Source organism: Stegodyphus dumicola, chromosome 3 (genome assembly GCF_044657685.1).
Source record: "Stegodyphus dumicola isolate Sdum_Otavi_A_Nest chromosome 3, ASM4465768v1".
Lineage (NCBI taxonomy): Eukaryota > Metazoa > Arthropoda > Arachnida > Araneae > Eresidae > Stegodyphus > Stegodyphus dumicola.
The window spans coordinates 212,349,647-212,377,605 of NC_140770.1; the positions used below are offsets into that span (position 1 = coordinate 212,349,647).

General features: G+C 32.1%; 2 protein-coding genes across 5 annotated transcripts in view; one reads left to right on the forward strand and one right to left on the reverse strand.

The window, feature by feature from the left end:
* LOC118193617 (GPI alpha-1,4-mannosyltransferase I, stabilizing subunit-like) overlaps positions 1-7,050 on the reverse strand; it is a 30,884-nt gene extending 23,834 nt beyond the window's left edge. Inside the window, exons 1-2 of one of the 4 annotated variants that reach the window (XM_035364732.2) lie at positions 6,733-6,870; positions 6,341-6,533 (exon numbers count right to left, since the gene is read on the reverse strand). In XM_035364732.2, the coding sequence (XP_035220623.1) occupies positions 6,341-6,363 (23 nt within the window). In that variant the 5' untranslated portion in view covers positions 6,364-6,533; positions 6,733-6,870. Of the gene's footprint in view, positions 1-6,337; positions 6,534-6,732 lie in introns of all 4 variants that reach the window. The other 3 variants (XM_035364731.2, XM_085813838.1, XM_035364730.2) reach the window with 3 other exon arrangements.
* A 41-nt stretch (positions 7,051-7,091) lies between these two features.
* LOC118193618 (TIM double twin CX3C motif protein-like) lies at positions 7,092-27,849 on the forward strand. The gene is made up of 3 exons (XM_035364733.2): positions 7,092-7,240; positions 23,779-23,919; positions 27,549-27,849. The coding sequence occupies exons 1-3, from the start codon at positions 7,154-7,156 to the stop codon at positions 27,759-27,761; spliced, it is 441 nt and encodes a 146-aa protein (XP_035220624.1). The 5' UTR covers positions 7,092-7,153; the 3' UTR covers positions 27,762-27,849.
* Positions 27,850-27,959: the final 110 nt, after the last annotated feature.

Sequence of the window (27,959 nt, forward strand, 5' to 3'; positions counted from 1 at the left end):
GGAAAAGCGAAAATATGTATTGTAATTTCAGTTACATTGCGATACTGAACACATGTAAGACATTATATTGTTTCTGGGACAACCCCCAAATTGCAAAAAAACTCAAATTTAAAGAGTCCGACTATGAAAAAAGCACGGTATGTACCAAGATTTTAGGTAAATAATAGCAGTTCAACCAGTTCTCTCATAGCAATGGCGACGAACAATAACCTTTGACCCAAAGCTGCCCTCAAACCCAAAGAGGGGTGCACTCTCTGTACTGACGTAACACGCTCTATGTCATTGAGCTATATGGCCTTGTTCTCGAAGGCCACGCTGATAGTGCACCATAAAGCCTTGTGGTACAAGGTGGCCATGAAATTATGTACCACACAAAATACCTCATATTCACACCAATTCCATCTTTTAGTGTAATATTTATTATTTGTAAAAATAATTCTAATACCCAAGAACAACCATTTACCTAAAAGAGTTTTCTTGTCTTATTTATTTATTGAAGAATTTTAAAACTGAAAGTATTTGAAATTACACTATAAACTTTAGAACTGATCTTGGTACTCTTCTGTTATTGGGATCAGATTCAAAAATCTATGCATATAAGCATATGTGTGTATACACATACATATATATGCACATGAACACAAACATACATTTCTCAATTCTATCCTGATAACAGAAGATTATCCTGAGCTATCATGTTTGAAACTAGATAATTTAATATTCTTTTCAGGTTTGGTAAAATTAAGCTTGCTGTTTATTAACTAGTACATACTTTTAAATTTTATGCTATGATTTAAATAATATAAAACCTAAGCTAAGACACGCTTATAAGAGTAATATCTTTATCTGTTTGTACAAAATAATTTCTGCATTTCATTTTAGTTTAGTAAAAATAAAAACAAAATTATGCATTTAGTTTTATAGTCTATGTAAATAAAAAAGAATTTTATTGTTTTCTATTGGCATAGAAACAGCTAAGTACTTAAGATTAAAAACTTTGCTTAATTTGATACATTTTCCACTATGCACCTGCCATGCATTTTGGTGCCTGTGAAAGAGATACCAAATACACCCCAAAACCCAACAACTGCAACTAGAAATATGCTGCCATCTAGAACCGTTCTTGTAAGTACTAATATTTTATAATTAAAAAAAAAAAAAAAAAAAAAAAAAAAAAAAACCCTGATATTTGGGCTCTTTTTTACAGCTGTTTCAAAGTGTGATGGGTGCATAACCAAAAAGTAACCTTAACCCTTTATCTAGCCTAATGGCAGCAATGTATGCTTCATAAAAATATAAACTTACTATATCGTATAATATATATTATATAATGTTTAATATGCCCAACATCTAAACTGTGAAGTTCTTTGACTTTTTAAAGCAATCTGTTTTTGCTTAAAAAATATCAAGGAATTGCAGGTGTTGCACGCATTAAACATTGCTCAACTGTTCATGACAAATATAAACAGAGTACCACATTTGTTCACTGACACTCCATTAATAGGAATGTACCAATACTTTTTTAGCTGTATAATCTTTCTGTAATGATAAAAAACAGAAAAAATTGTGTTCACTTAGACAATAGCAAACATAAAATTTGGCTTACGATAAGTAAAAATATAAAATTTCATAACTTCCATATTAGCACACACTTCTACACAATTTTTTGGAGGAAAAAAAGATGATTAGCAAAAAATATTTATTACATATACATGTTACAGTTTAATTAGGTGATATATATAAAAAAATAATTGGTAAACCTAGTTACTCAAAGAATTTTGTTTCTTTTGCTCACATAAGAACTTCACTGTAACAACCTTAGAAATATATTTAATGCAAATGTTTTTTTAGCAATTTTTCAACAAAATACCGTATTCCTTCATAAATTTTAACAAGTTTCTGGCATTGCAAGCATATCCCCCCAAACGCATATTTTGAAACTGATTTTTAGATATAAAATAGCATAATTTATTTATAAATCTATTGGAATTTGAAATAGTACAACAAACCAAAGCATATAAGAAATAATGATGTTACTTGTTAAAACTGAAGAATTATATCTTGATGACTGCCAGAACTTAACACATTTTGAACATTTTATGATTTCTACTAAAGGTATTTGCACTAATATGTTGGTAGAAAAATTTCTTTGCATTTAAGTAAATATGTATTTGATTTGATAAATGAGAGGAATTAATACTCGGATAGACTATGATTCCAGTTATCTAAGCTCTTGGAATTCTATTGCAAAATAAACTGCAATTTAAACTCAGATGTGTAGCTAGAGGGAAGTGCAGCATTCAAGGGGTGCCAAATTGACGTTATGAAATTTTAGAATTAAATGTTTTCTATTCTCGACAAACATGAGGGGGTGCAAAATCTTCAGCCATCTCCTGGCACTGGAAACGTAGCTATGACTCTCTTTGGACTAAGTATACCTTCAAACTTTCACAGAAAAATTAAGTACACTTAGTATCTGTGTGTAAATGAGCTTCTTGGGCAATACTTTATGATCATTTCATGCTTTGGGTATGGTGTTTATTCAAGGGCCTCAAATGCCCTCTTTCCATGTTTTTATGATAAAGAAATATAATTATGAGGATTTATGAGATTATTTTTGGTTCCTGAAATCTGCAATTCATAGTCTAAGTGATCAAACCTGGCCAAGTTAATCAGGATTGTTTTGGGTTCCTAGTAGTCTTTTTTTCAGATTTTGGATTTAACATCAGAAATGATTTATCTGGAGATATCGGCAACCAATGAAAACATATTGTGAATTCAAACCACAGACAACAAAATAAAGTTCACAAGATTGAAGCCATACAATCATAAAAACCTAAATTTTCAGACAGTCTGAAAAATGGACATTATCATTTAGGAGTCGAGCACTTCAAATATTAATCATAAAGAATAATATTAAAAAGCTGGAACTTGCAGCTGTCCACAACCACTGATTTATATTTAAATTTTAATCTTCTCTTCCGAGTCAAAGTTTTAACAAGTAAAGAAACTTAAAAATGTTAAATTAATATTTTCTCTGTCTAAATATTTGAAGCTTAAATAGTGGTCCAAAGACAGCTTTTTTTTTTTAATATGGAATGAATATTTCCTCAGATTTTGATATTCATTTAATACACAGAATAATGTAAATTAAGAATTTTTATAGATGACTTTTATTTTTTAAATATTAGATAATATGAAATTAAATAATCTGTCATGCTATCTAAATTTCTTATATGACCTTTGTTTACATATTATATAAATTTTAAAAAATCATATTTCATAAAAAATTTATATGGTACATTTCCATTTCGCCCGCACAAATCTCGCCTAGAAGACTTTATTGGCAACAACATACAGTATACACATAAAAAATGTTAGTTCTAAGAATTCATTTTTTGAAGGCATAAACATTTTAATATCGCTTAAAATTTTATAAAAAGAAAATAAATAAAGACAATATATTTGTAAAAAGACAGTAATTTAAGAATTTACTATGTTTCATGGTTCAACATCCTGATTCGTTGGTTCATATCACGTGACCCCAAGCGATCTCATCTCACGTAAACTACTCTACAAAAATTTAATGCTCTCAGTAATTATCTACATTAGTTTCAAATTAAATCTTAATTTGGAACACAAGTTTATATGCAAGAAATATTTCAATTCGTACGAATAGCTTACTCAGAAATTATGTAAAACTGCAGTGCTTTACTTCGCTAATGCATTTACATTAAAATTGATAAATTAACCCTTGACTTTATCTTTTCTATATTTTCGGCTTTGGGTGAGCGCTGTGATTGCATCCTAATTGACTTAATTGGGTATAGTAGACTTTAAGGTACCCCTTGTATTATGGCAAAGTTGTTTGATTTATCGCCAAGTTGTTGTTTCATTTACGGGGTAGCCTGAGTAGTTGAATGTTATGGAAACTCTATTGTGACGTAATCGGGTGAATGATTCTGGGAAATTTTGAATCATGGGATGTTTTGTAAGCATTTTTGTGGTGTGCGTTGGTTTGATTCTTTAGATGGTAGAATGGGCGAATGTAGTAAGATTAATTTGAAGTTTCTGTACGATTTGGAGCGAAAGGAGAAAAGAGCTTTAATTGACTGGTGTGTAAATGAAGGTTTACTTAGTAGCCATTATAAGTGTTCTGTATGTAGGAAGGATATGTGTATAGTCGAACGTAAAAAACGTTTAGATGGATTTGAATGGGTTTGTAGGAAGAAAGGTTCAGATGGTCACTATGTGAAGCGTTCGATCAGAAAGAGTACCTAGTTTAAAAAAAGTCATTTGAGTATGATTGATATTTTGATTTTTACGTGGCTCTGGCTGTACAAAGGGAACTTGAAAATCATGGTAAGTGAATATTTATTTTTGGTCAACATGTTTTTCCTTTTTTATGTTATTTTATTGTTTGGTTTAAAATGCGTTTTATTGAGATTATGTATTTTTTGTTTGCCTATAGTGTAGAATGTGGTGCTCCTTTGACTTTTTAAGTTAAAATATATCGATGTGTACATGGATAAAGTAAAGGGAGTGCGCAATGCAAGTTTGTGCAATTCTGAGATATTTTTTTAAAGTGAAAATAGGTCGACGTGTACATGGATAAAGTTAAAAGAGTGTACAATGCCATTTTTGTGCAATTCGAGGATTTTTTTTAAGTGAAAATAGATCGACGTGTACATGGATAAAGTCAAAGGAGTGCGCAATGCCATTTTTGTGCAATTCGGGGATTTTTTTTAAAGTGAAAATAAGTCGATGTGCACATGGATACCGAGTTTGTGCAATTTTTGTCTTGTTATTTTGGCTTGTGTTTTTGGAATTTTTGGGTCAAAAACCGCTGCTTCGCAAGCCAAAATAACAAGTCAAAGAATTGTACAAAATCAGTATCCATGTACCACCAAAAATCGCCAAGGAGTACCCTAAACTATACTTTTACTGAAAATGGCCTTAGACATAAAACTGAACTATCTGATAAAAATTCTATGTAATTATATGCCAGTATTGAAAGAAACAATGAATATGATAAGAAAAAGCTGCGACTTGTTTTGAAAATGAGGCGTAAAAGGTTACCAGCGAGAATATTCTGTTTGGCATCGGTTGTACCATTATTGGCGACTTTATCGCTTGCGCCGGCAAAACAGAAAAGTACCAAAATTATTAATGCTTATACACATGTTATAAAAATAACAATATTTAATTTATAGCACTTTTCCTTAAAATGTAAAATTTCAAATATCTGACATTTCTTTTCTTATTATTAAGTAAGCAAAAGATACTTCCATATGTACTTCTACCAGAAATTTCAGTTGGTGTCTAGATAACTCGGGGAGCAATTCGAGTAGCACAGACTTCAGTTCAGAATTTAGATACTGAGGACTTTGGAGTTTTCCTTCTTCAGTAACACACATTTCTTAAAGATTTGACAAGTTATCACAGTTTTGTCCACAACATCCAGTACATCTTTGCAAAATCTGATTCATGTTAATTCCTTTCAAAACAATAAATAAATTATGTAACTGTTCTAACCATAACCTAGCTTCCTTCAAATCAGTCTCTAGCTCTCATTCTTGTTATCTATCCTATATTTTCCCAACATACTATATTTAACTGAGATATTGCAGAGGAATTAAGGGCAATAGTCTGAGATTGAAAGGAACTGAAAAAATGTCAGCTTCTATTCTGTTATATCTCAAATGCAAGAGACTCGTTGGGTAGCAAAAGTTGAAAATATGGCTGGAAAGAGAAGGCAGACAGTTTTCGGCAAGTTATTGCCAAAGCCTGGTAGCAACTGAAGTTCTCAGTAGTGGTTAATACACAAATACCAAATAAAATTTCTTTTATGAAAATTAATTCAAGTTTTAGAATACTGTCATGCGATACCTCACATTAGACAACTAATACTCAAAGTCTTACTTACAGGACATTTGATTTTATCCACTAAAATATCCATTTCAGACTTTGAAGGTACACTAGGCTGATTAATAGTACACAAGGGAGAAAAAAGTGTTTACAAATTCAAAAGTTAATTGTTTTTCTTGTTTAGTAACAATCATTTTCTTGATGTAAATGTACTTAGAAAAATAGTTCAAATATACATCAATTTCAGGTCTCATATATATTTTATTATATTACATTCAGTGCATGCTTTAATTAACTATTTACTGAAAATTCAAATTAGCCTGTTCTTTCCTAAATATAATGATCATACATACACAAGGAAAAATGTTTAATTCCTAATTCTAAACTTTCTGAAGGCAAAATTAATGTATATTACTTTTAAAAGTACAGGAAAATAGTTTAAAAAGTAAAAATTAATGTATACATATACCACCCGAAATACAGACTCATTTTCATATCCGGATTATAGTGCCTTTATTATCCCATTGTCATTCCAATCCTGATAAAATAGGAATTTGAGTAAAGAACGCAGTTCGCTAAAGCGGGATCCCGCGCGGTTGCGCTATCCCGGAATATCCAGTGAAGGCGATTTTCTATCTTGTGATTTTTCAGAGCATCAGTAAGTCCTATAAAATAACTGACTGCATTTAAGACTGCATTTAAGAAGCACACAAAAGAAGGGTTAAATATTCACAAAAGGTAAAAGCAATATGTTTAATTGAAACAAACACCACGGAACTCCCACCACATATACAGCTATTCTGATTTTAAAACTCTAGTCAAACTGTTTTGTTTCATTATCATTTAAAATGTGGTAAATGGTACCTATGGAATCCATTAAAAAGTATTTTTCTTTTGAAGTCGGCGGAAAGATTCTGACTGGAAAAATTGCCTGTTGCGAAAAAGTACTGAAACTCACATATCATAAACGATATTAAAACACAATACTTCTTTTCCCATCTCATTTCTGTAGACGGTTTGTGTTTTCCTTGAGATTGTCACTTGAGTATATATTAGTTGTAATATATATTATGTTATGAAAGTGAATTAATCTTAATACAAAAACTTTTAATTTGAACCCTAGTTTACCAATTCCTTTAGTTGATTATATCAGTTTATAGCTCAAAAGTTAATTTTTACAACAAGTGTTCCATCGTAACAACATCTGTACCGAGGAGAACAAATTGCTAACTGTAACCATATTTTCATAATAAAAAAAAAAAAAAAGAGTACCGAATTAAAAACAATGGCGGAATTGGCAAGTGCACGTGTTAAAGAGGCTATAAACTCAATGCTTGAAGAAATTGATAGGTCATGTATGAGAAATATGCAGGTATTTTTCTTGGCATTTTGAATGTCAAAAGGTTTATGCCTTTTCTTTGCTTAGTTTAAAGTTTTAATTTTCCTACCGTGTTAAAAACAACAATCGCGGACGTTTATCTTCGGTAGCGGTCATTTTGACCGCTGTAAACCAACCAACTTTTATTTTACTGTTAACAAAAGTGAGAGAAATGGAAGTGCTTGACAATTTTAGCAGGACATAATGAAATGATTTGAAAACACAAATCTAAGGAAACATTCGTTTTAAATATGCCTTTTACGCAAAATATACAACGAAATGTAAATTTGCATGTCAAAAAAATATTAGCAAGATCATACAGCAAAATGTGGGAACAAAATTTAATTCACACCTTTTGCATTTATAACAGCTTGTAATCTTTTGTCATAGAGAAAAATAAAGTCCTGTTGGAAATTTTGTGCCATTCTTGCAAGAGTATATGCTTAAGTCCATCTTTGCATGAAATTTTATGTTTTATGACTTCTAGGTTAAATTTGTGCCATAAATTATCAATTGGATTTATGTCAGACGATTGAGGCAGTGTCTTTTTGAGTAACTATTACCAGGTGATGTTCTCTGTATCCTTAGGGTCATTGTCTTGTTGAAACACAAACGATGTTCCTAAGCCAAGTTTGGGCACTGAATTTTATGTTATGACGTAATATGTCAATGTATGTATCCTCAGTGAAACACAGGTTACCAACTCCCTTTGCTGCCATACAGCCCTAAACTATGATGCTTCTCCAACATGTTTTACAGTCAGTACAGAGGCGTAGCTAGAGTTTCCAGCACCCAGGGAGAACTGAAGAATTTGCGCCCCTTTGTGTGCCAAGAATAGAAAACATTTCATTAAAAAATTTCGTAGCATCAATTTGGCACCCCTTGGATGCTGCGCCCGGGGACAGATATCCCCTCTTGCCCCACCCTAGCTATGCCACTGAGTCAGTATTAAATATAGTTTTTCCAGTTCGGTGTTAGGCCTTTTTTCCCACATATTGTCATCCATCACTCTCGAAAATATTAAACTTTGATTTGTCAGACAAAATAACTGTGTTCCAAAATTCGTCAGATAAATTAACATGAGATTTTGCAAATCTAATCTCTTTCTCCTGTTTATTTCTAAAATGAAAGGTTTTTTTCTATCTGCCCTTCTGTAATTTCCTCCATATCAAACATATCAAACATTCCGTATAGTCTGTACATTAAAAATTTTATGCAAAGTATTAGCAACATCTTTGGCTAACTGGGGTGCACTTATTTTAGGGTTTTTCTTAACCTCTTTGATAATGCCACATTTTTCCTTGCAGAAAATATTCAATGCCGTCCACTTCTAATCTTATTTTCCATCGATCCTGTGTCTTTGAACGTTTTTGCAACACTTCTAACAGTAAATAAACTTATGTTTAGTTGTATTCCTATAACACAATAAGTTAAACCCTCATTTCTGAGCTGAATAATCATGTTTTTAATATTAACATCTAACTCCTTCAACTTCGAAGCCATTTTATCACAGTATTAGCAAAATAGCATTTTAAAAGTTTTGAAGTAATACTGCAGACTTTATACTTACAGGGATTCTTATCAGTTTAAATATGTGACCTCAACATAACAAAATTTACATAACTGTTAGAACTTTGCCGATACTTATTTGATATGCAAATTTATGTTTTTGTTGTATATTTTGTGTAAAAGGCATATTGAATTGAAAGTTTCATTAGATTTGTATGTTTATTACCTCCTGTGTTCATTTTGTCCAGCTAAAATTGTCAAGCATTTCCTTTGTTAGGTAGTATGATCATTTAACCCACTGTACATACATTTAGGTACATGAATGTAAATTGAGTATTACAGACAAATACTGAAAATCCGCATTCCCTCTCAAAATATAAACATTCAGTTTATAGGTTCCGGAAACCATAACATTGAGTACGAAATATCGAAGAAAAAATACCTAACGAATAATGCCGTCATAATTAATGAATAATAATGAGCCATAACGGAAATACCAAATTATTGACATCATGATAAAAGTTTTTCCCCCCTCTAATCTGCATCGAGGTAAGAAAGTAGACGATTCACTCAAACTCTTCTTTCAAGTTCACGATTCACGTTGCTGTATTTTCTGAACTTTGTTATTTCATGAGATTATTTAGTGCTGCTTTTTTTATCCGGATATTTTGTGGATAAATTAAGAATATTTTAAATTTCAGCCCCTTTTATACAATTACAGATAAGAAATGCACTCATGATTTTACTGCTTGCAACATTGAAAAATGTAAACACATTTACATGTTAAATGTAAACACATTTAACATTGCATTGATGGTAATGCAAAAAGTGCAAATTCTGCAAAAGATGGACGCAGGTGCTACTCCTCGGTTTATAGCAAGATCGTATGGAATTGTGACACGATTGTGTGTGACATACAGAAAAATAAAGAAAAGCTTTGAAATTTTACAGCAACAGTGATTCTAACACCGAAACCGGAAATCTTTGCATGAGGTGAAATCGTCAAACCTCGATGCTGTGTGTACGTAATACAATGAATATAATCAATTTATATATGTAATAATAATTTAATGCATATAATAAGTTATTGCAATAATGTATATAATAATTTAATTAAATGTATCTAATATGCCTTATTTATTTTGCACTTTTAGTCTGAATATTATGATTTATCTTTTCTGTCCTGAAATCAGCACAACCTCTGGTCCCAAGCTTTGTGGATTTCTGGACTTCTACTGTATTGATTGTTTGACTATAGCTAATTTGTTACAAACATTTAAGTAAATTTTTAATGTAAGTTCTGTGCATCGAGAACAAGCAGTATTATTTTGGAAAGGAATGCTGCATCCTTATCTGTTAAAAAAGAATACAGGCTTGTCGCAAAGAAACATATTTTTAATTAGATTCATAAAACTTAATTGTGTTAGTGCATAAAATTTTTCATGTTGCAGGATATGAATATTTTTAAATTCAAGTGTTTCACCTGTATTTTAATAAAATGCCTTTATAGACATTCAGTATTTGACTGCACGGTTTTACTTCAGTGAAGAAGTTCGTTTATAACAGAGAACAATAAATTATTAATACATCTTTTTGGTTTCAAAAAGGATTTATATTTATTTCAGAATTAAAAAAATAAAAGTCATGTATAATTATTGTGTAATACAAAGTAGGATAAGGATAGCAGGAAGATTTCTAATTGCCGTTGCAGGGTGTGTCCAATAACTTGACATGTTCATTTTCCATATACTGATTTTTATGCGTACTTAATATGTCTGGTGCTATATTTTTTCATTTTCAATATAAGACTAAAATGTTTCTAACTGGCTTTCAGTACTTTTCTGCATATTTCTATTTCAAGAACATGTTGTTAGCATTCCCCCTAGATATTATACTTATTAAAGTTACTCTAAGCATTTTTTAATATCATTTATTTAAGTAATTTTATGAGTTACTTTCCTGCTGATAATTCATGCTTTATTCACAGTACAGCAAGAACCAGAGTACAGGTCTCCAATGTATAGATAATTCATGATGCTGCAAGGACGGAAGTTCAGGCCTCCTACCTTTTTTACAAAACTGAAGCATAATGTGAGGAAACAATTACTGTTAATTTACATGGGAAGGCCTGAAAAGTAATTTGCCAAATGGCAATATATAATGTAAAAGACTTGAATGATTTAAAGATAAATACTAGCACATAGCAAACAATATAACAAAAGCAGGGATGACATATTAATTAAACAGACTATAATAAGCAAAAAATGTGTGTATGATTTAAGATCAATAGACCTTTTCAAAATTATATTTGTAATTGTCATCTATATAGAATGTATTCCCACAAGTAATTATTCCAGTCTATAATAGCTGTCTCTTCCATGCTTAGTTGCTTTTCACATGATTGGACTGAAGTCAGTTCTTCACTCTAACGATACCACAGTAGCATAAGATATTTTTTAACTTCTGAATTAGTTCATGATGCTAACATCTTTCTTCTTGCAACTCCTTAACATTGCATCTCCAAATGGTTTCTTTTTCAACATACAGTGGCATATAATGGCTGTTTTCACAAATTCTTTGAGAATGTTAATTCCCCCCCCCCCCCTGTTGTGAAAAAACTGTAACATCTTTTTTTGTTGATGCCAAATTGAAAATAGCAAACATATTGGAAATTTAAGCAAAGGAAAATTGTTCATTTAGCGCTACAAACTTTTTGAGCTGAAAAAATGTAAACCATGTGCAGATTAGAAATTTTGTCATTGTTCACTGTTTAGTCACGTTTGTAATACAGTCAAAAGTCGTTAATCCGGACTCGTCGGGACTTCGGCGATTCCGGATTATCGATTTTTCTGGATTATAGATCATCAGTTTAAATCTGCTAAAATGGCATGCAGAAATTATAAAATTAAAAATATGAAACCGTAATTTACGAAATAAAGAACAATTATGATCTAAAGGGTATCAAAATTTACAAAAAAAAAAAAAAAGCTTAATATTTATTTGTTTACTTTATTAAACATTTCTTTCAATGTAAGTTGTTTAAGTTGCTTCGTTTTTTATGTGATAATACATTCTCCTTAATTCTATAAACAGACATAATTTCTTCAGTTACAAAGTTCCGCTGTTCAAGTCCTATAATTGCTGTGTCGAGAATACCCACTAATTTGTCAATCGAAATTTTTTCGTTTTCAATAACCTCTGTTACTTTCTTTGCTATCGGAAGCGAATTATAATGACGAGGCATTTGATTTAAATCATATCAAAGACGGAGTACATCGAGATGAAATACTACATTGAGTAAGCCAAATAAAATAAAAACATCTGCCCTTAAGATAAGGATAGTGCTGACAGATGAACTTGCCGCGTTAAAGATAAACAAAGTTTAGATAAACAAACGTTAAAGATTAGATAACCAAAGGATATGCCTTTATCCATTTTTTGCAGCACTTCCACTTTTTGTTTAATGGACTCCGAAAGATACTTTCGCTTTGTATATCCTTTACATATTAGTAAATATATATCGGAAATTCTATTTGACATAATCGAAAGTTCAAGCTTACTTTTATAAAATTGCTCTAACAGTCTGCAAAAAATAATAATCCGGATCCAATTCGAAGATTAAGGAACAACACAATCTGCAACATTAACTGAAATATATAATTAGATAATTTTAGCTTAGCTTATCCCGTCCGTTATACATTAAACGCGCATTCGTAAACGTATTTTGCGCATGCGCACACTCAAATTCGCAGCGGTAAAGGTCTTACGCGCATGCGCAGAAAGTTTGTAGCTTTGAGGTCCGGATTATGGGTGTCCGAATTAACGACTTTTGACTGTATATGAAAAAAAGTCTCGAGTTTTGAACTTGAGACATCCAGTTCCCTTCTGTTCCTTTACATTTTGGTCACACGTAATATATACAACTTCAGTACTAGTGTTTACCGTAAACCTTCATCAGTTTGCCTCCAAATTATCCTCCTTATTTCAGATCATGTCATCTGACTAAACAGAAGTTAGCTTCATTTTATTCCTTTGTTTTCCATGCACTTCACGTTTGCTCCTCCAAACTGGCTCTTGACCAAAAACTAAATTATTTAAAAGCAGTTGCTATTGATTGGCTTTTCACCCAACATTAACAAAGCAGTAAAAAAATTCTCATCTCAGTACATCAAGGCACACTCTTGTTTTAGGCAATTATAAGAATTCCTTTGTCATTCCTTTCTTTCCATCAATTAGCTATAAAATTGCATGTATTGTACAGAAATTAACTTTCAGGTTGTTTTTTCTCCAATCAATAAAATTCCTGGTTCCATACTTAAGGAATCCATTCCGAATATGAATTCCTGGGGTATTTACAGATTCCTTGCCAGCATGGTTTAATTTATATTGGTCAAACTAAAACAGCCTTAAAATTTAGTGTTAAAGAACATAAGGTATATGTTAGGAAAAAGGAAACACAGAAGTTCTGTGTTGCCCAGCACTGTTGGTCTGAAAATTACACTTTCCATTTTTCTACAGCCAAAATTTTTCAAAAAACATCTTCCATTAGTAAATTAGATTTTCTAGAGGCATTTCACTATCATAAAAATCTTTCTGTTCTAGTTAACGACGCTAATTCCAATCCATCTTTAACTTCAGCCTTTAAGGCAATTATGTTTTAGTTTTCATGTTTCATCAATAGATAGTGCCAGTAGCATAACTGTCTAGCCATTGTCTTATCAACATACCTTATCTCGTTCATTTGCACTTAGACAGCTGAAGGATTTATATTAATCAAGATTGCACATGATATTATTTATTTGCACTTCAATTCTTACCGTCAGTTCTAGTAGAAGTTACAAATCAATTATATTTAATTAAGGATTGGATTGGATTATTTAATTATGGCAAAGCATACAAAGGCTATCTGCCTAAAGGGAGGGATGCCTACGTGGAGGACTTTCTAAGGTAAACTGGCTCGTATACACGTTATACATGGGGAAAACCACAATAATGCCCATGCGGCCAGCCCATTCGCGGTATTCGAACCTCAGACCGAACTACCAGTGTTCAGCGTTTTTACCGCTCGGCCGCTGGTGGGCTATTTAATTAAGGAATGACCATCTATGTTTAGAAATAGCGTACCATAACAATTCAATTATTGGCTCTGTATCTTTCATGTTACTCCCGATTGGCAAGCTACATGATTTTTAATGAGTATTTGGGTTTTGCTAGTAACTTCACTTGGAAATCTCGCTTAAACTAGGTTAGTTGGTTATTTGAACATAGAAAGAACATGGGAGCTATTTGATTAAGATGCTTTCATATAGAACCTTTGTAAAGAGAACCTAGAAAACTACGAAAACCAACCATGCAGCCTGGGTTAGACTTCGCAACAAACAATTAGTATTTAACAATCTTCAAATGCCAGGCAACTGGTGAGGCTCCAATTAAATCTCCAATTTAATATTTTATTTGTAAATATTTAAAATATTGTTGTATTCATAGACACAAAAATCAGAATTTAAGTTTTGTTAACTCGTTAGTAAACTACCAAGTCATAGTGCAAATGAATATTCAGTTTCTTTTGCAATAATTGTATTCACTTAATATTCTTGGAATATGAGCTAAAGAAGGAACATTCTCGGAAGATTAAAGAAGTGTTTAAATCCAGTGATATTAGGTTTGTCTTACAAGCTTAGGATCAAAATGATTCTGCAATTGCCCAAGTAGTTGACTTGACTTGTAAATGGCTGTGAATTAAGCAGATGACTTTTAATCTTACGTTTTCAGTCAGAAAACATATTCCAAATGTTTTGTATTGCATGACAATGCATCTTTTCATTATTCAATAACCAGTCGGAGAACTGCTTGTGTTCCGAAAATAAGTATGTGTACTCAATCGTCCTGCATGTTCTTCAAATTTGTCTTCTTGTGATTTTTTTTTTCTTTCCCAAAAACTAAAGTTGTCTCTTAAAGGAAAGTTTTTTGACATTGAAGAGAAAAAAAAGGTATGACATCTACTTTTGGAGGCATGCCAAAAACAGATCTCTACAAGCCTTCTCTTCTATTACATGTTGTGCAGTCAGACAAAAAGTTGCATCAGCATAAATTCTATAATCTATTCTTATTATACTCTGATTACTTTATCAACATACAGTGAATATATACTAAATCTTTTACTTCAGCTTAAGTAATTCGGAATTTTTGACGGAATTATTGTAGGAACTAGGACTTAGGAGATAAGTCAAATTAAATATTTCGATAAGCCAATAAATTCAAGGTCGAAGTTTCAATATTTATTTTCGGAGGGAGGGGAAATTTTTTCAGTTTTGGTCCATTATCCTAAGTATATTTGCTTCGATTCTTTATTTTTCCATAAAAGCGAAAAATTTACGCATGGTATACATGTAACGCATAGCTTCAAATTAAAATTTAATAATATACAGAGTGGTTATAATTAAAGTTCCACATTGAAACGGTCATAAAAGGAAAACTACTGGATCAAATGTTATCAAACTTGGTAATCGTGTAAAGGAGGTCATGGGAATTTATTTTCCGCGAAAAAAAATAAGTTCGAAACATCACCACCTGTGGGGAAATGCCGCTGTATGCAATATTGTTAAACGAAATATGGGTCAGAATCTAACTTAACCTTTTGTTACGCGGGTTTAATATGTTGTATACCCTTAAGAAACTGCGAAGTAGGCAAATTACCATTTAAAGGCGTTAAATTTGATAAAAGTCGAGTGCGCCATCCGTGTAAGTGAGAAATTCGTCTGTGAAACCCACAAATTAGTGATTAGAAAATGTGTAATTTGTAATTTTTGAAGCCTGAATTCGGCACTAAAACATGAAGATACTGATTCAAAACGCTTTTAATCGATTTGGGCCAAAGAAATCCCTCATATTATCTATCTAGTTCCATTGCATTCTCCTACTGCATTCGATTGCATAGGAGTCATTCCACACCGTCTGGTGTGGAATGACAGCTAGTTTCATAACTGAACCATTTCTCTCTGAAGAGCAGTCGACAGCTGGACCACTGTGATTGCAGCTCATTTAGAGTCAATGTTAAAATGTTTCGTGATACATGAACTGCAGTAACGTGGCATTTTACGATTTCTATGCAGGGCTGGGCCCCACCTCACATGTGTTGCACAGTTACTTAGGCAACATTTCATGAATGAACGTCTTATAGGCCAACACTTACCCTCTTCCCACCAGACCTCAACCTCTGTGACTTTTGGCTATGGGGTTATCTCGAAAGCATTGTTTATGGTGATAATCTAAACAATTTGACAGAAATGAAAAATGTGATACACTGACATGTCCGTAACATTCCTCCTGATATGCTAAGAGCTGCTGTTGAGAATGCAGTAAAAGGATTTAACTTGCTTTCGGAAAATGCTGGACGCTACATTGAACATGATTTGTAACACATTTTGGAAAATATTAAACACATTTTAAACAGATGTTTTCGTGTCTTATTTCATTTAACAATATTGTGTACAGTGCTATTTTTCCCTGGTGGTGAGTTTTTGAACTGTTCCCCCCCGCGGAAAATAAATTCCCATAACCTCCTTTACACGATTCCCAAGTTTGATAACATTTGGTCCGGTAGTTTTCCTTTTATGACCATTTCAAATTGGAACTTTAATTATAACCACCATGTAAATTAAACTTTAAAAGTTTGACAGTTTGGTTCAAGTCCCAGCTTTAAAAATATATATATAAATAAAATCTTTTATATTAATTCTCTTAGAAAGAATGTTTTAAAAAGCTAATTTTTCTCTTCCGTTATAGATTGTATAAAAAATCATGATCTTTAGTATGATTTAGATTGTTTCAGCCGATATAAGAATCGGGTCACTCGGTGGTACAGAATAAACCCTTCTGGACTGTTTTATTACTTTGTCATTTAGCAAAAATCTTTTAATTAAAATATTTATCCTTTGGACTTTGCTTTAAACTTTATTTATAGTAAAAATGACTAGAAAATGAAAAGCTGTCTTCTGCTGAAATGCAATTCATGTAATTGATATTTTAAAAAATTGACAAGAATGCAAAATTTATGGAAGTCTAGCAATCGAAAAATCTTAATTTTCTTGTGTCGGACATACCAAGATGTTTCAAAAAGTTGGATGCAAAAACGATATCATTGCAGATTAAAGTGAAGAGCGACTGCTTTTAGACTATATGGTTGTATAAATTTAAGTTACGTTATAGAACATCATATCGTATCATAAATGGAGAATCCCATGATTTTCTCAGTCGAATTATTTGAAGATTCAGGAGTTTATCCAGTATTGTATGTGGATGTCACCTAAAAGCGTTTTTTTTTCTTCCCTCCTGATGAAACAGCGGCCAAGCGGTAAAGTCGTTGAACACTGGTAGTTCGGTCCGAGGTTCGAATCCCGCGAACGGGCTGGCTGCATGGGCGTTTTCGTGGTTTTCCCCATGTGTAACGTGTATGTGAGCCAGTTTCCCTTACAAAGTCATCCACGAAGGCATCCCTCCCCTTAGGCAGATAGCCCTTGTGTGCTTTGTCATAATTAAATAAACCAAAACCTCTTGATGAAACCAGTCTTTCCTTTCATCTCATACTTTCAAAATGTTTAGCCTCTAAAGACTGATAAAGGCTCTGACGAAATACTTCGTGAAGAACTTTCTAAGGGAAACCAGCTGTCATACACGATACACATGAGAAAATCCACAAAAACGCACATGCAACCAGCCCATTTACCGGGGTTCGAACCCCGGAGTGAACTACCAGTGTTCAGCAACTTTACCGCTCGGCCGTTTGTGGGCCTTTATGAAATGGAAGGCGATAACTTTATTTAAAATGATTGTCAGAAATACCAAAATGTTTCGAAAAGTTGGATACTTTTCAATATACTTTTAGAATGCTTAAAGAAACAGAGAAGAAAAATAAATTTTTTCGTAAAATTTAGTTTTCGTATTTTTTTTAATTTAAAACTTTTCAATCTTATGATATTTGATTCTTGCGATTTCAAAAATAAAATATTTGACTAAAATATGAATAACATTTTAAGAAACCAAATGTAGGATAAAATTGTGTAAAGCAATGGGCACAATGATAAAACTGTTTAAAGCAGTGTATGCAAGTCATCCTAAGTTAAAATGTCGGTTATACATCTCTCTTATTTATATATATCTTTTCTGAACGGAACATTGAAAGGCATGTTAATTGTGCTTTACTGTATTTTCTCTTTTAATATATGCAGTTTTCAAACACTTCGTAGTCTGGGTTACAAAGTATTCTTCCGAAAGAAACGCAATTCAAATAAATAAAATCAAATTCTGGAAAATTTATATTAATAAGTATATTTAAAATGCTCAGTTCGAAGGAATAAATAGAAAATTTTAAAACAATTATCTGAAGAGACAATGCAACACAAACAATTAAAATAAAAGTATAAAGATTTAAAAATTACCTAAAATAATAACTATGACAAAAAATATATATAAAGAAAACTATTTGATAAAAAATAAACGCTGCACCTTTATTTATGCAGTTCAAATAGGTAAATAGAAATTTTTAAAACAGTTATTCGGGGGGAAAAAAAAAAAAAAAAATCAAACACTTAAAATGAAATTTGAAAAAGAAAAAATTACTTAAAATAATAAGTTATAATTAAAAATATAATGTAATGAATACTATTTGGAAAAAAGGAACAATGGTGACTTTTTTTCCTCTCACGGGAAAGGAAACTAGGTTGCCATATATTAAGAAGTTCGCCAAGTAAACTATTCTTGGCGCAAACTGAAAAAAAAGTGCCAACATAAATTTGTGAATTTCTCCGTAAATTTCGCTCCAAATTAAAAAAAATTTCATATTTAGGTTTAATTTGAGTTGTAGAATCGAAATATGTAAAAAAATTGCTATGTTATTTCAGAAAAAGTCCGATTTTGTGTCAAAATACCTATGTTAGAATAGTGCTATATATAAATCTAATATATATCCTAAGTCGCGCTTTCGAGACATGAAAAACGCAGTTTGAATTTTGTCAATCGGCCCAGTAGAATGGGAGATACAGAACTGTCTCCTCCCCCCATTTTTTGAGCAGTGTACATTGATTTCCTAATTATGAATTTTGAAAGAAAAATCTGCAAAGCTTCTCTGTTAAATGATAAATGTATCATTATTGTATGAAAATCCAATATTATAATTACTCATGCATTCTCCCGTCCCCCCCCATTTTTTACCAATTTTATTATACTGAAATCAAGAGGGGGAAATTATGTAAATAATTTAATTTCTAAAGGATGTGCTTATAGTAAAAGCATAACAAATGAATGTTCATGGATTAACTACCTATAACTGTAAGAATACTATTTATTTAAAAGAACCCTATATTCCATTAAGTATATGTAGTAATATTAACGTTAAAATATCTAATAAGGCATCTTCATTTCTACTACCCTGTATCTTGAATCTTGCCTGCTTTTATTGTTATTAGTGATGGGCAACTTTGGTACTTTCTTGTACCTGGTACGAGAGTAACGAGTACCGAAAAGTTACTCAAGTAACCGTTACTTTGAAAAGTACCGAAAACCGATTTAAAGTAACGATTTGGAATACCGAAGTAACGAAATACAGGAGTAACGGTTTGCTGTACCGAAGTACCCTAGTAACGGTTTGCTGTACCGGAGTACCCTAGTAACGATTTGGAATACCGAAGTACCCTAGTAACGATTTGGAGTACCGAAGTACCCTAGTAACGATTTGGAGTACTGAAATACGCAGCTAACGATTTTGCACACTGAAGGAACTAAGTGCAATATCGCCTAATGATTCTATTAATCAGGCATGAAAGAGCAAAAAATGCAAAGGAAAAAAAAAGAGGAACATGTATGTTTACATAAACATGTTCGGATAATTTCCGGTGTTCCATTCGATAGTTTTTCCCCCGTCAAATAAGCTCCAGAGGAAGTAAAAAGAAAAAAGAAAAAAAAAAAAAAAAAAGAAGAAGAAGATTCGGACTGCCAGGTCAAAGTTCACCTCTCTTCCTATCGAAGGAGCGTGGTCACGTCCTGGGGGGTAAAGCAGGCGTTGACAATCCTGCGTTAGGCACGTGACCTGGGTTTAGTTTTTGGCGAGATGAAAATCTGTTTTTAGAAGGGAGAAGAATTATCATAAGTGGGTCAGTTATCTTTGTTCTTTCATTAGAAAAGTTTAAAATTGCATCTGTATTTTATGTTGATTGGCTTAGTGATCCACTAGATGCTGTGACATTTTCTGAAGTAGGTACAGTGGGATAAAAAAGGATCATATTTATTTAAAAAGGATCATATGATTTACGTTGCCCTGTAAGGCAAGCAAACGAAAAATATTTTTCATGATTTATGCTAAAAATATGTTGAGGAAAAGGAAGTAATCTAGTTGGTAGTTGATTCCATTCACCAATCCAACAACAGCAACTTACCAAATCAATCATTTCAGATCTACGCAGTTTTTCTCCTACAAACGATGAAAAATCAAAACATGCACAGTTCGGATTGCAAATCATCTAGCGCTCCCCTCCCTTTCCCTCCTGACTATACTGACTCTAATCACTAATCACAAGCGAGCAATGCCGGCGACAGTGACTCCAACTGCTACTATTCCCCCCCCACACACACACAACGAACGGCCTTTCGAAAAATTTCCACTATTTCACACTCGTCCTCCCGCGCACACAAAGGCAATTAATTATACTACTCAAACTCTAGTCTCCGTGATGAACAGAACGGAAGTTCCCCCCTTTCATGTTTGCCATTCCATGCCCTATTTCAAGGTCATTCATGGACACAAGGAGCGCATACCACCATTTCACGACTACAACCAGATACTACTGTCCTTGTACGAAAACCGAGTTGAGCTGAACCGTCATCGATCCTCCAGTAACGAATACCGAAATACCGAAAAGAGACGCATATTTTCGTTACAAAGTAGCGAATACCGAAAAGTACCCGTTTCGGTACAGAAGTAACAAATACCGAAAAGTGCCTGTTTCAGTACAGAAGTAACAAATACCGAAAAGTACCCGTTTCGGTACAGAAGTAACGAATACCGAAAAGTACCGATTTTGGTACTGAAGTAATGGGTACTTGGATGTACCGATTTTCAGTACCTGTTACAACTAAGTACCCGTTACAAAATACCCGGTTCGGTAGTACCGACTCATCACTAATTGTTATCCATAGCTATTCCCCAGGTCTCAAATCATTGTTGCTAGAACTGTGTTATCTGTTATAGGTTGCTAGTCATCACCATCATTACTGTTGTCATTACCTTTAGTGCTGTTCAGTCTGTCTTCCCTCATTTTTCAGAACCACAAAGCATTAGATATCCCTGTTTTCTTGTAATTTTCACTTTAATTCCTTCTGCCGTCAGAGCCCATGCATTCAAAATCCATGGGAAAAAAAAAATAATCAGTACGTAAAAGGGCATTTATTTAAAAATTTAGGTAAGCTCGCTTCATAAAAGTGTTGAGAAAGGGGAAAGTTGCATGAATGCTCAAAAAAGCTTTCAGAACCTTGCATTAAAAAGTTGGGGGGGGGAATATGCAAGTAAAAAAAGTAATTAATTTGCAGAATAATTTTAATAGCATATAAAAAATAAGCAAAACAAAGGGGATTGAGTAAACTGAAAGGAAGTCTTCTCAGCATCAAGTAATTAAAATATGTTACGACAACCCTTTCAGGACTAAAAAAAAAGAGAGACAGATACTTTATGGTCATTGTACTGAATGAAAGGTCAGCAGGAACTTTTTTATGGGTTGTTATACTTGAGCAGGTTGCTGTATACTAGCACAAGTTGACTATGCAAAGAATTGTGTGCAAATACATTTGTACTTTTTTTTTTTTTTTTTTTTTTTTTAAATCATTGTAGTTTTACAAAAAAGAAAATAGATGGAATAATATTTCAACTCACTGTAACGCTTTAGAAAAAAAAAAAAAAAAAAGTAGTCTTTTCAAAGTTTTATAGTTGCCATAAATAAAATGAGCATTTGTTGTACATATTTAACTAACTTAAATAACTTTTATAGCTGTAAATTGTTTTCGATATTGCTTCTTTATGTATGTACACAGAAGAGCCATTACATTATAACCACCCTCCATCTATAACAATGGGACAGCCCAGGAACAAAACCACTGCGTGTGCACAACTAATGTTGGAGTATATAAAGTGGCTATGCATCGTCTTTCCAAATGTAGCGTGATTAGTTATGTAATGGGGAAAGAAGCTGATTTACCAGACTTCGATAAAGGTCAAATTGTCATGGCTCGGTGACTGGGAGCATGAATATCAGAAACTGTGCATTTATTGGGATGTTCACGTGCAGTTGTTGAAAGCACATATCAAAAGTGGTGTATGGATGGTGACACAAGTTACCGGCCACCAGTGTATTGCTGACGGTGCATTGATTCCAGAGGAGGGTGGAGATTGTTACACATTGTTCGCCATGACCCAAGAGCTAAAACAGTAGTTACCCAGACAGTGTTTTTCAGCGTACTGTGCATCGTACATTGCTGCGTGTGGGCCTACACAGTCGGAGGCCGAAGCATGTCCCTGCACTCATCCGGCACATCATCGCCAGTAGTGTCTGCAGTATGTCAAGAAGCATTAAAATTAGACATTAGAAAAATGGAAGAAAGTTGCATGGCTGACGAATCATGTTTTCTGGTCCATTACATCGACGGGCATGATGCAGATTTCCAAACGAAATCCTGGCTCCCAGATGCACAGTTGGACGGAGATAAGCTGATGGCGGGGGTATTATGGTGTGGGTAATGTTTTCATGGAGCACATTAAGACCCATAATCTGCATAGAACAATCGCTGACTTCTGTGTGCTACGTGAACATTATTGCAGATGAGATTGAACCATTCATGACAACAGTATTTCCGGTGAGAGATCGTGTTCACCAACAGGATACTGTACCATGTCATAAGGGCCGAATCACCAGGGAGTGGTTTGAGGAAAATTCCAGTGGCTTTCAAGTCATATCTTGGCCTCCAAATTCACCTGACATTAATCCAATAGAGCATTTGTAGTCCTACCTGGAAAACCAAATTTGTGCTGCCACACTACTCCCTTGCAGTGTGTGGGAATTGCAAGTTGGTGCATGCTTGGTACCATATACTTCAGGCTATGTATCAGCACCTTGTGGAGTCAATGCCACACTCGGTGCTGGCAGTTTTGAGGGCTAAAGGTGGTCCTACATGTTATTAGCAAGGTGGTCGTAATGTAACGGCTTTTTGGTGTTTCTCTTGATTATTAGTGTTATCATACTTGATATAGTTAACAGTTAAATGTATTCATATGTAACCAAGTTTAAACAAAATGTATCTGCAACGTTAAGAAATAAGGAATGCCATAAATTTAAAATTTGGTTATTAACAGAATTTCCATTTCTGGTTAAAAAAAAAATAGCAATTTCTTTCAAAGTCTGTTCCTAAAGATTTTAAATAGTGAAGGTGTTTTATGAAGCAATGGTTGTTTGCAACGTTTAATACATTTTAATCCATTTAAATAATTTAAAGAAAGAAATTGCCAGTTTTTGATTTATCATCAGTATTGATACTGGGAGTATAGTATAATTTTTAATGAATAAATGATGTTCTTTATAATGGCAAAGCATGTAAGAATTGTATAGCTGTTTGCTCTTCAGAAAAGTGCTTTTGTGGAGGACTTCTGATGCAGAAGGTTGTATTCACATTACACTAGAAAAGATACAGAAACTGTATAGCCAGCTTATTCAGTGAAAGAGAAATCAAGCCAGTCTTACAAATATCAGTGTTCAGAATTCATGTTCTTACAAATATGAAGCATAAAAAATTAAATTTTGTGATTTCTTATATAACAGTTATGCATATTTCCTTTGTTAAAAATTTTAAAAACATTTTTCAAATTTCACGAATAATACTGACGTGCTTTTTATGTTTTTATTTATTAATTCTGATTTTTCATGATGTGTTTAACTTAATTCTCATTATTTTTTATAGCTTATGCAGAAAACATTATTTTATTTTAGGGAAATATGCACAAATGTGCTGCCAAATGCTGTGATAACTCTTCTTCATCAATGCAAGAAGTTCATCAATGTATTGAATCTTGTAGTTCTACATTGACTGAAGCTCAAACATTTCTTCAAAATGAATTGACAAATTACCAGGTATCAGTAAATATCTTAAAATTTTAGTTGGCTGTTGTAAATTCATAACTGCATATGTAAATGAATTTTTTTTAAAGAAAACTAGATTCTAATTGCGTTATTTGTTAGTTTTGCATCATACGAATGTATAGATTTCATTTGTATAAAAAAAATGTATTTAAATTACTTTATGTATCACTGTCTAATCTGATAATTAATTTATTTGTAAGCATAGTGTCGTTAGTCTTCCAGAAAATTTTGCAGGTTTTTAAATTAAAGCATGTATTTGTCTAATTATTTTGTTACTGCTGATACATAATTACTATGACTGAAGCAAATGTTTAAATACAATTTTCTCTACTCTTGTTTCATAATTAATTCTAGATAATCTTTGCATTAGTAGAGCATTAAGAATAAAGAACCCCCAAATTCATTTCATAATATGCTCTTTTATTTTAAAAAAAGAAAAAAAAAAAAAATGTTAGTTATACTGTTCAAAAAATTCATGCTGTATATGGATAAAGCATTATTTCTTTAACTTATGAGCCATCTGTCAGTTGATATTCATTTCTTTTCTAGCATTTAGAGAATTTGGTTGGGGAACTCTGGAATTAGAAGTGCGTTTATAGTTTGAAACCACGTTCGAAAAGCAATTTCAACATCTTTGATTTTCTAGCTTTTTTGTGCTTGAGAAATTTGCATTTTTTATTAGTTCTTCATTAAGTAATTCCTTCTTAAAGTAAATTACACAATGCTGTTTGCAAAATTTCCAATTTAAATGCAGTTTTTGATTGGGTGTAGTTATAAGCATTAAAATCTTCAAACAATTTATCCTTTGCTTTCAGGTGTAAGTCTTTTATTGGCCTTTTGACATGTTATAACTTAAACTCACAACAAATTAAGAAAATGCTTCTTTCATGATTTATTCAAATTTCAAAATTTACATTTCTAGGTAAAATTGCTCTTTGTCTGTTTAGTCTATCTGCCACTTGGTGATTACAAGCATGAACAGTGCTTTCCGTACTTTTTTTTCAGCCCACAATTACCATCTCCTTTCCAAAGACTTAATGTATGGTAATGCTAGGAGACATTTTATGAAATTGTTTTATCTCTTTGAATATAATTTGACTATCCCAAAGGGAAGATTTTGAATGTAGTAATATTAAAAAATGGATCTAGAAGTTGCATTTCCATCTCCTATCAGCTGGTATTTGAGAAAGAACTCTCGCTCATTTACGGTCTTTCTTCCACAGGGAAATGTTTTTATTAACCTCAAGATAAGGAAATTGTGACGCTGTGAAATCCAGTACAGATTTAGAACTCTGGAAACAGTGTACAGGGAAAGTGTTAAAAAAATATTCAAATGGATTTTATTGAAGCACTACATAACCAACAATAAAACCATGACATTACCAATACATTAAGTGGATGAACTATACGTTTTGACAGGTCAAGTAGGATATTATGGCACCGAAGAATCAGTCTTTTGCCAGTCTGAGTTCAATAAGTGGTGGAGATGAGTTTAATAAATGGCAATTTTTGTATTGATTAATAATTATTTGGTTTGGTTCTTGGAAATTTGAATGTAATAAACAATTGCGTTTATTAACCAATGAGTTTAAAAAGCAACGGGGGCTGTATTTTTATATCGTTATGATTTACATAATATATGGTAAGCCACACAATGCTATATACATCAGTTGTTAATTTTATTTTTATATCATATTTATAAGGATTATTTATTATATATATTGGATAAATAAGCTTTCTTTTCTTACTGAGGATTTTTTCTGTAAAAGTGTAAGAAATTTACAAAATGAAATTAGTCAAATAATATAAAATTTCAAATATCTAATTAAATGTCAACAAATTTTACATTAAAATCATATTATAAGTACTTCAGTAACCAGAATCATCTTTTATTTGGTATTTTCTGATTATCTGATTTCAACTCCAAATTTAAGTATTTGAATTTACTTAAATTTGGAGTTGAAATGGCTTTGCTAAAATGATGAAAACATCCTGGTTTTGAGCAAGAATCTTCCGGTTTTCCATATTTTAAGGCTTGACAATGCCTTGACTTCATTAAAAGCATCAGGGTAGCACACATATGCATTAATTGTGTAACTCATAAAGCTACAGTATATATGGCATTAAAAATATCTTTTATGAACTTGAGTAATCATATAACTGTTTAAAGAATTATCAGTCAAATGCATTATAATTTATATTAAGTATTACTAAAATATATATATATATTACTAAATACATTTTTAGTAATATATATAATATATTACTAAAAATGAAATGGCAATAAAATTATTTAAATGTAATGTATTAACTTAAAAATTACATGTCTAGCACATTATAAAAATTATTAATTAATTAAATCTATCACATTATAAAAAGTGTACTTTTACAGTTTGGAAAATAATAAAAAATCTTCTGACTCAAGATCAGCCATACTTTTAGAGCTGGCAGTTTGCTAAGATCTTCTGTGTTAAAATTGGCTACAGCTGTGATAATTCACCAAGCCTCATGAATGATAATTCTCTTCAAGTAAAATATAACAAGATGCAAAAGATGGAAAGATTTAATTACAGATTTTTCTGATGTCAATATCTTATCTACTTATATGTAGTTAAAAAATATTTGACACTTTCTAACAATTTGCACCCCCACCGAAAAGTCGTACAAAAATATTCATGAGGTAACACAGTTAGTCCCCAAAATAGTTATGTGGTAATCCAGGTATTTTGCACATCTGTTTAAATACGTGTAGACCTGCAGATTTGAAATTCAACTATCATTATTATGATTAGTGTTTCTTTTTATAATTTAGTATATATATATATTTTTATTGAATCATAATGCAGAGTTTTTTTGTTGGCTGATGGAAAAGAAAAGAATTATATTTCTTCAGAATTGTTACATTCTGCGTCCAATAGTTTGGATTGCATGCATTTACATTTTTTTCTTAAATGATTGAATTTTAGGAAATGCAGTGTGAAAAATTGCAAGCAAAGTGTTATAATGCAAGTTGGAAATTGGTTTGAAAATAGCCATGTTTCATTCATAGCAGCTATTTGCTTTACTTATTATTGTTGGGTTGTGTGTAATTCTATGATGTCTTTGTTAGTGAAAGCAAATTGTTGTGTACATACGTAGATGTAGTCCAGAAAAATTTCTTGAAAAGTAACCAATTCAATTTATTACCAATTTTTCTTTTTTTTTTCTCTTTTAATTTTATTGATTGCAGTTTTATGAAATTATGCATGTGCTGCCATTTTGAAATGGCTCTTGGCTTTAGTGTCAGTAAGGAAATAAATTGCAAAGAAGTCGTACTTTGCTGTTAGCAGAAGTAAAAATGCAGCAGCATGACTAAAAATAACTAATATTTATTTTACTCTTCTGAAACTAACTAAGCTGCAGTAGTAGTCTTTTACAATTAAACTAAAGCAAAAATGAAAGCATGTATGGAGTAAGTAGACTCCGTAGTGCACTTCACAATATTTCAATTCTCTATTTTTATTGTAGATTATTATCTGATAATTTACTTATGTTTTCTATTTGGCTAATGCACATTTTTTTTTTTTTTTTATATATAAAAGAATGACATAATATTACAATTACCAACCTATTCTTTTCAGGATCGTATCCAACGATGTGTTATGCAATGTCAAGATGAAATCAGAGATAAAATTACACCATCTACAACAGAAGCTGAACTTAGTGGCTTTAAAAAGAACTTTGAAACATGTGTTGTTAAGTGTGCTGACACACATATAAATTTAATTCCATCCCTAACAAAGCGGATTATAGATGTTTTACTATCTAAAATGCAATCTAAAACAGTAGTTTAGAAAATGTGTAGCTTAGATCAACCAATTTATTTAGTCACTAGGCAATTTTTTGTATTAGTTTAAAAAATAAATTTTTTATTTAGTCTAATGTATTATGATAAAATTATGAAAGCTCTAATCACATAAGAGTACATTAGAAAACTGATATAGTATACTGGTATCCAAAATTAAGGTTACAAGCATTAAAAGTTATCTTAA

What these genes read in the sequence shown, in the direction of transcription:
- LOC118193618 (XM_035364733.2), top strand. Translation starts at nt 7,154, where the DNA reads ATGGCGGAATTGGCAAGTGCACGTGTTAAAGAGGCTATAAACTCAATG. An exon ending in CATGTATGAGAAATATGCAG is followed by an intron (nt 7,241 to 23,778) that starts GTATTTTTCTTG and finishes ATTTTATTTTAG; the next exon opens with GGAAATATGCACAAATGTGC. An exon ending in ATGAATTGACAAATTACCAG is followed by an intron (nt 23,920 to 27,548) that starts GTATCAGTAAAT and finishes TATTCTTTTCAG; the next exon opens with GATCGTATCCAACGATGTGT.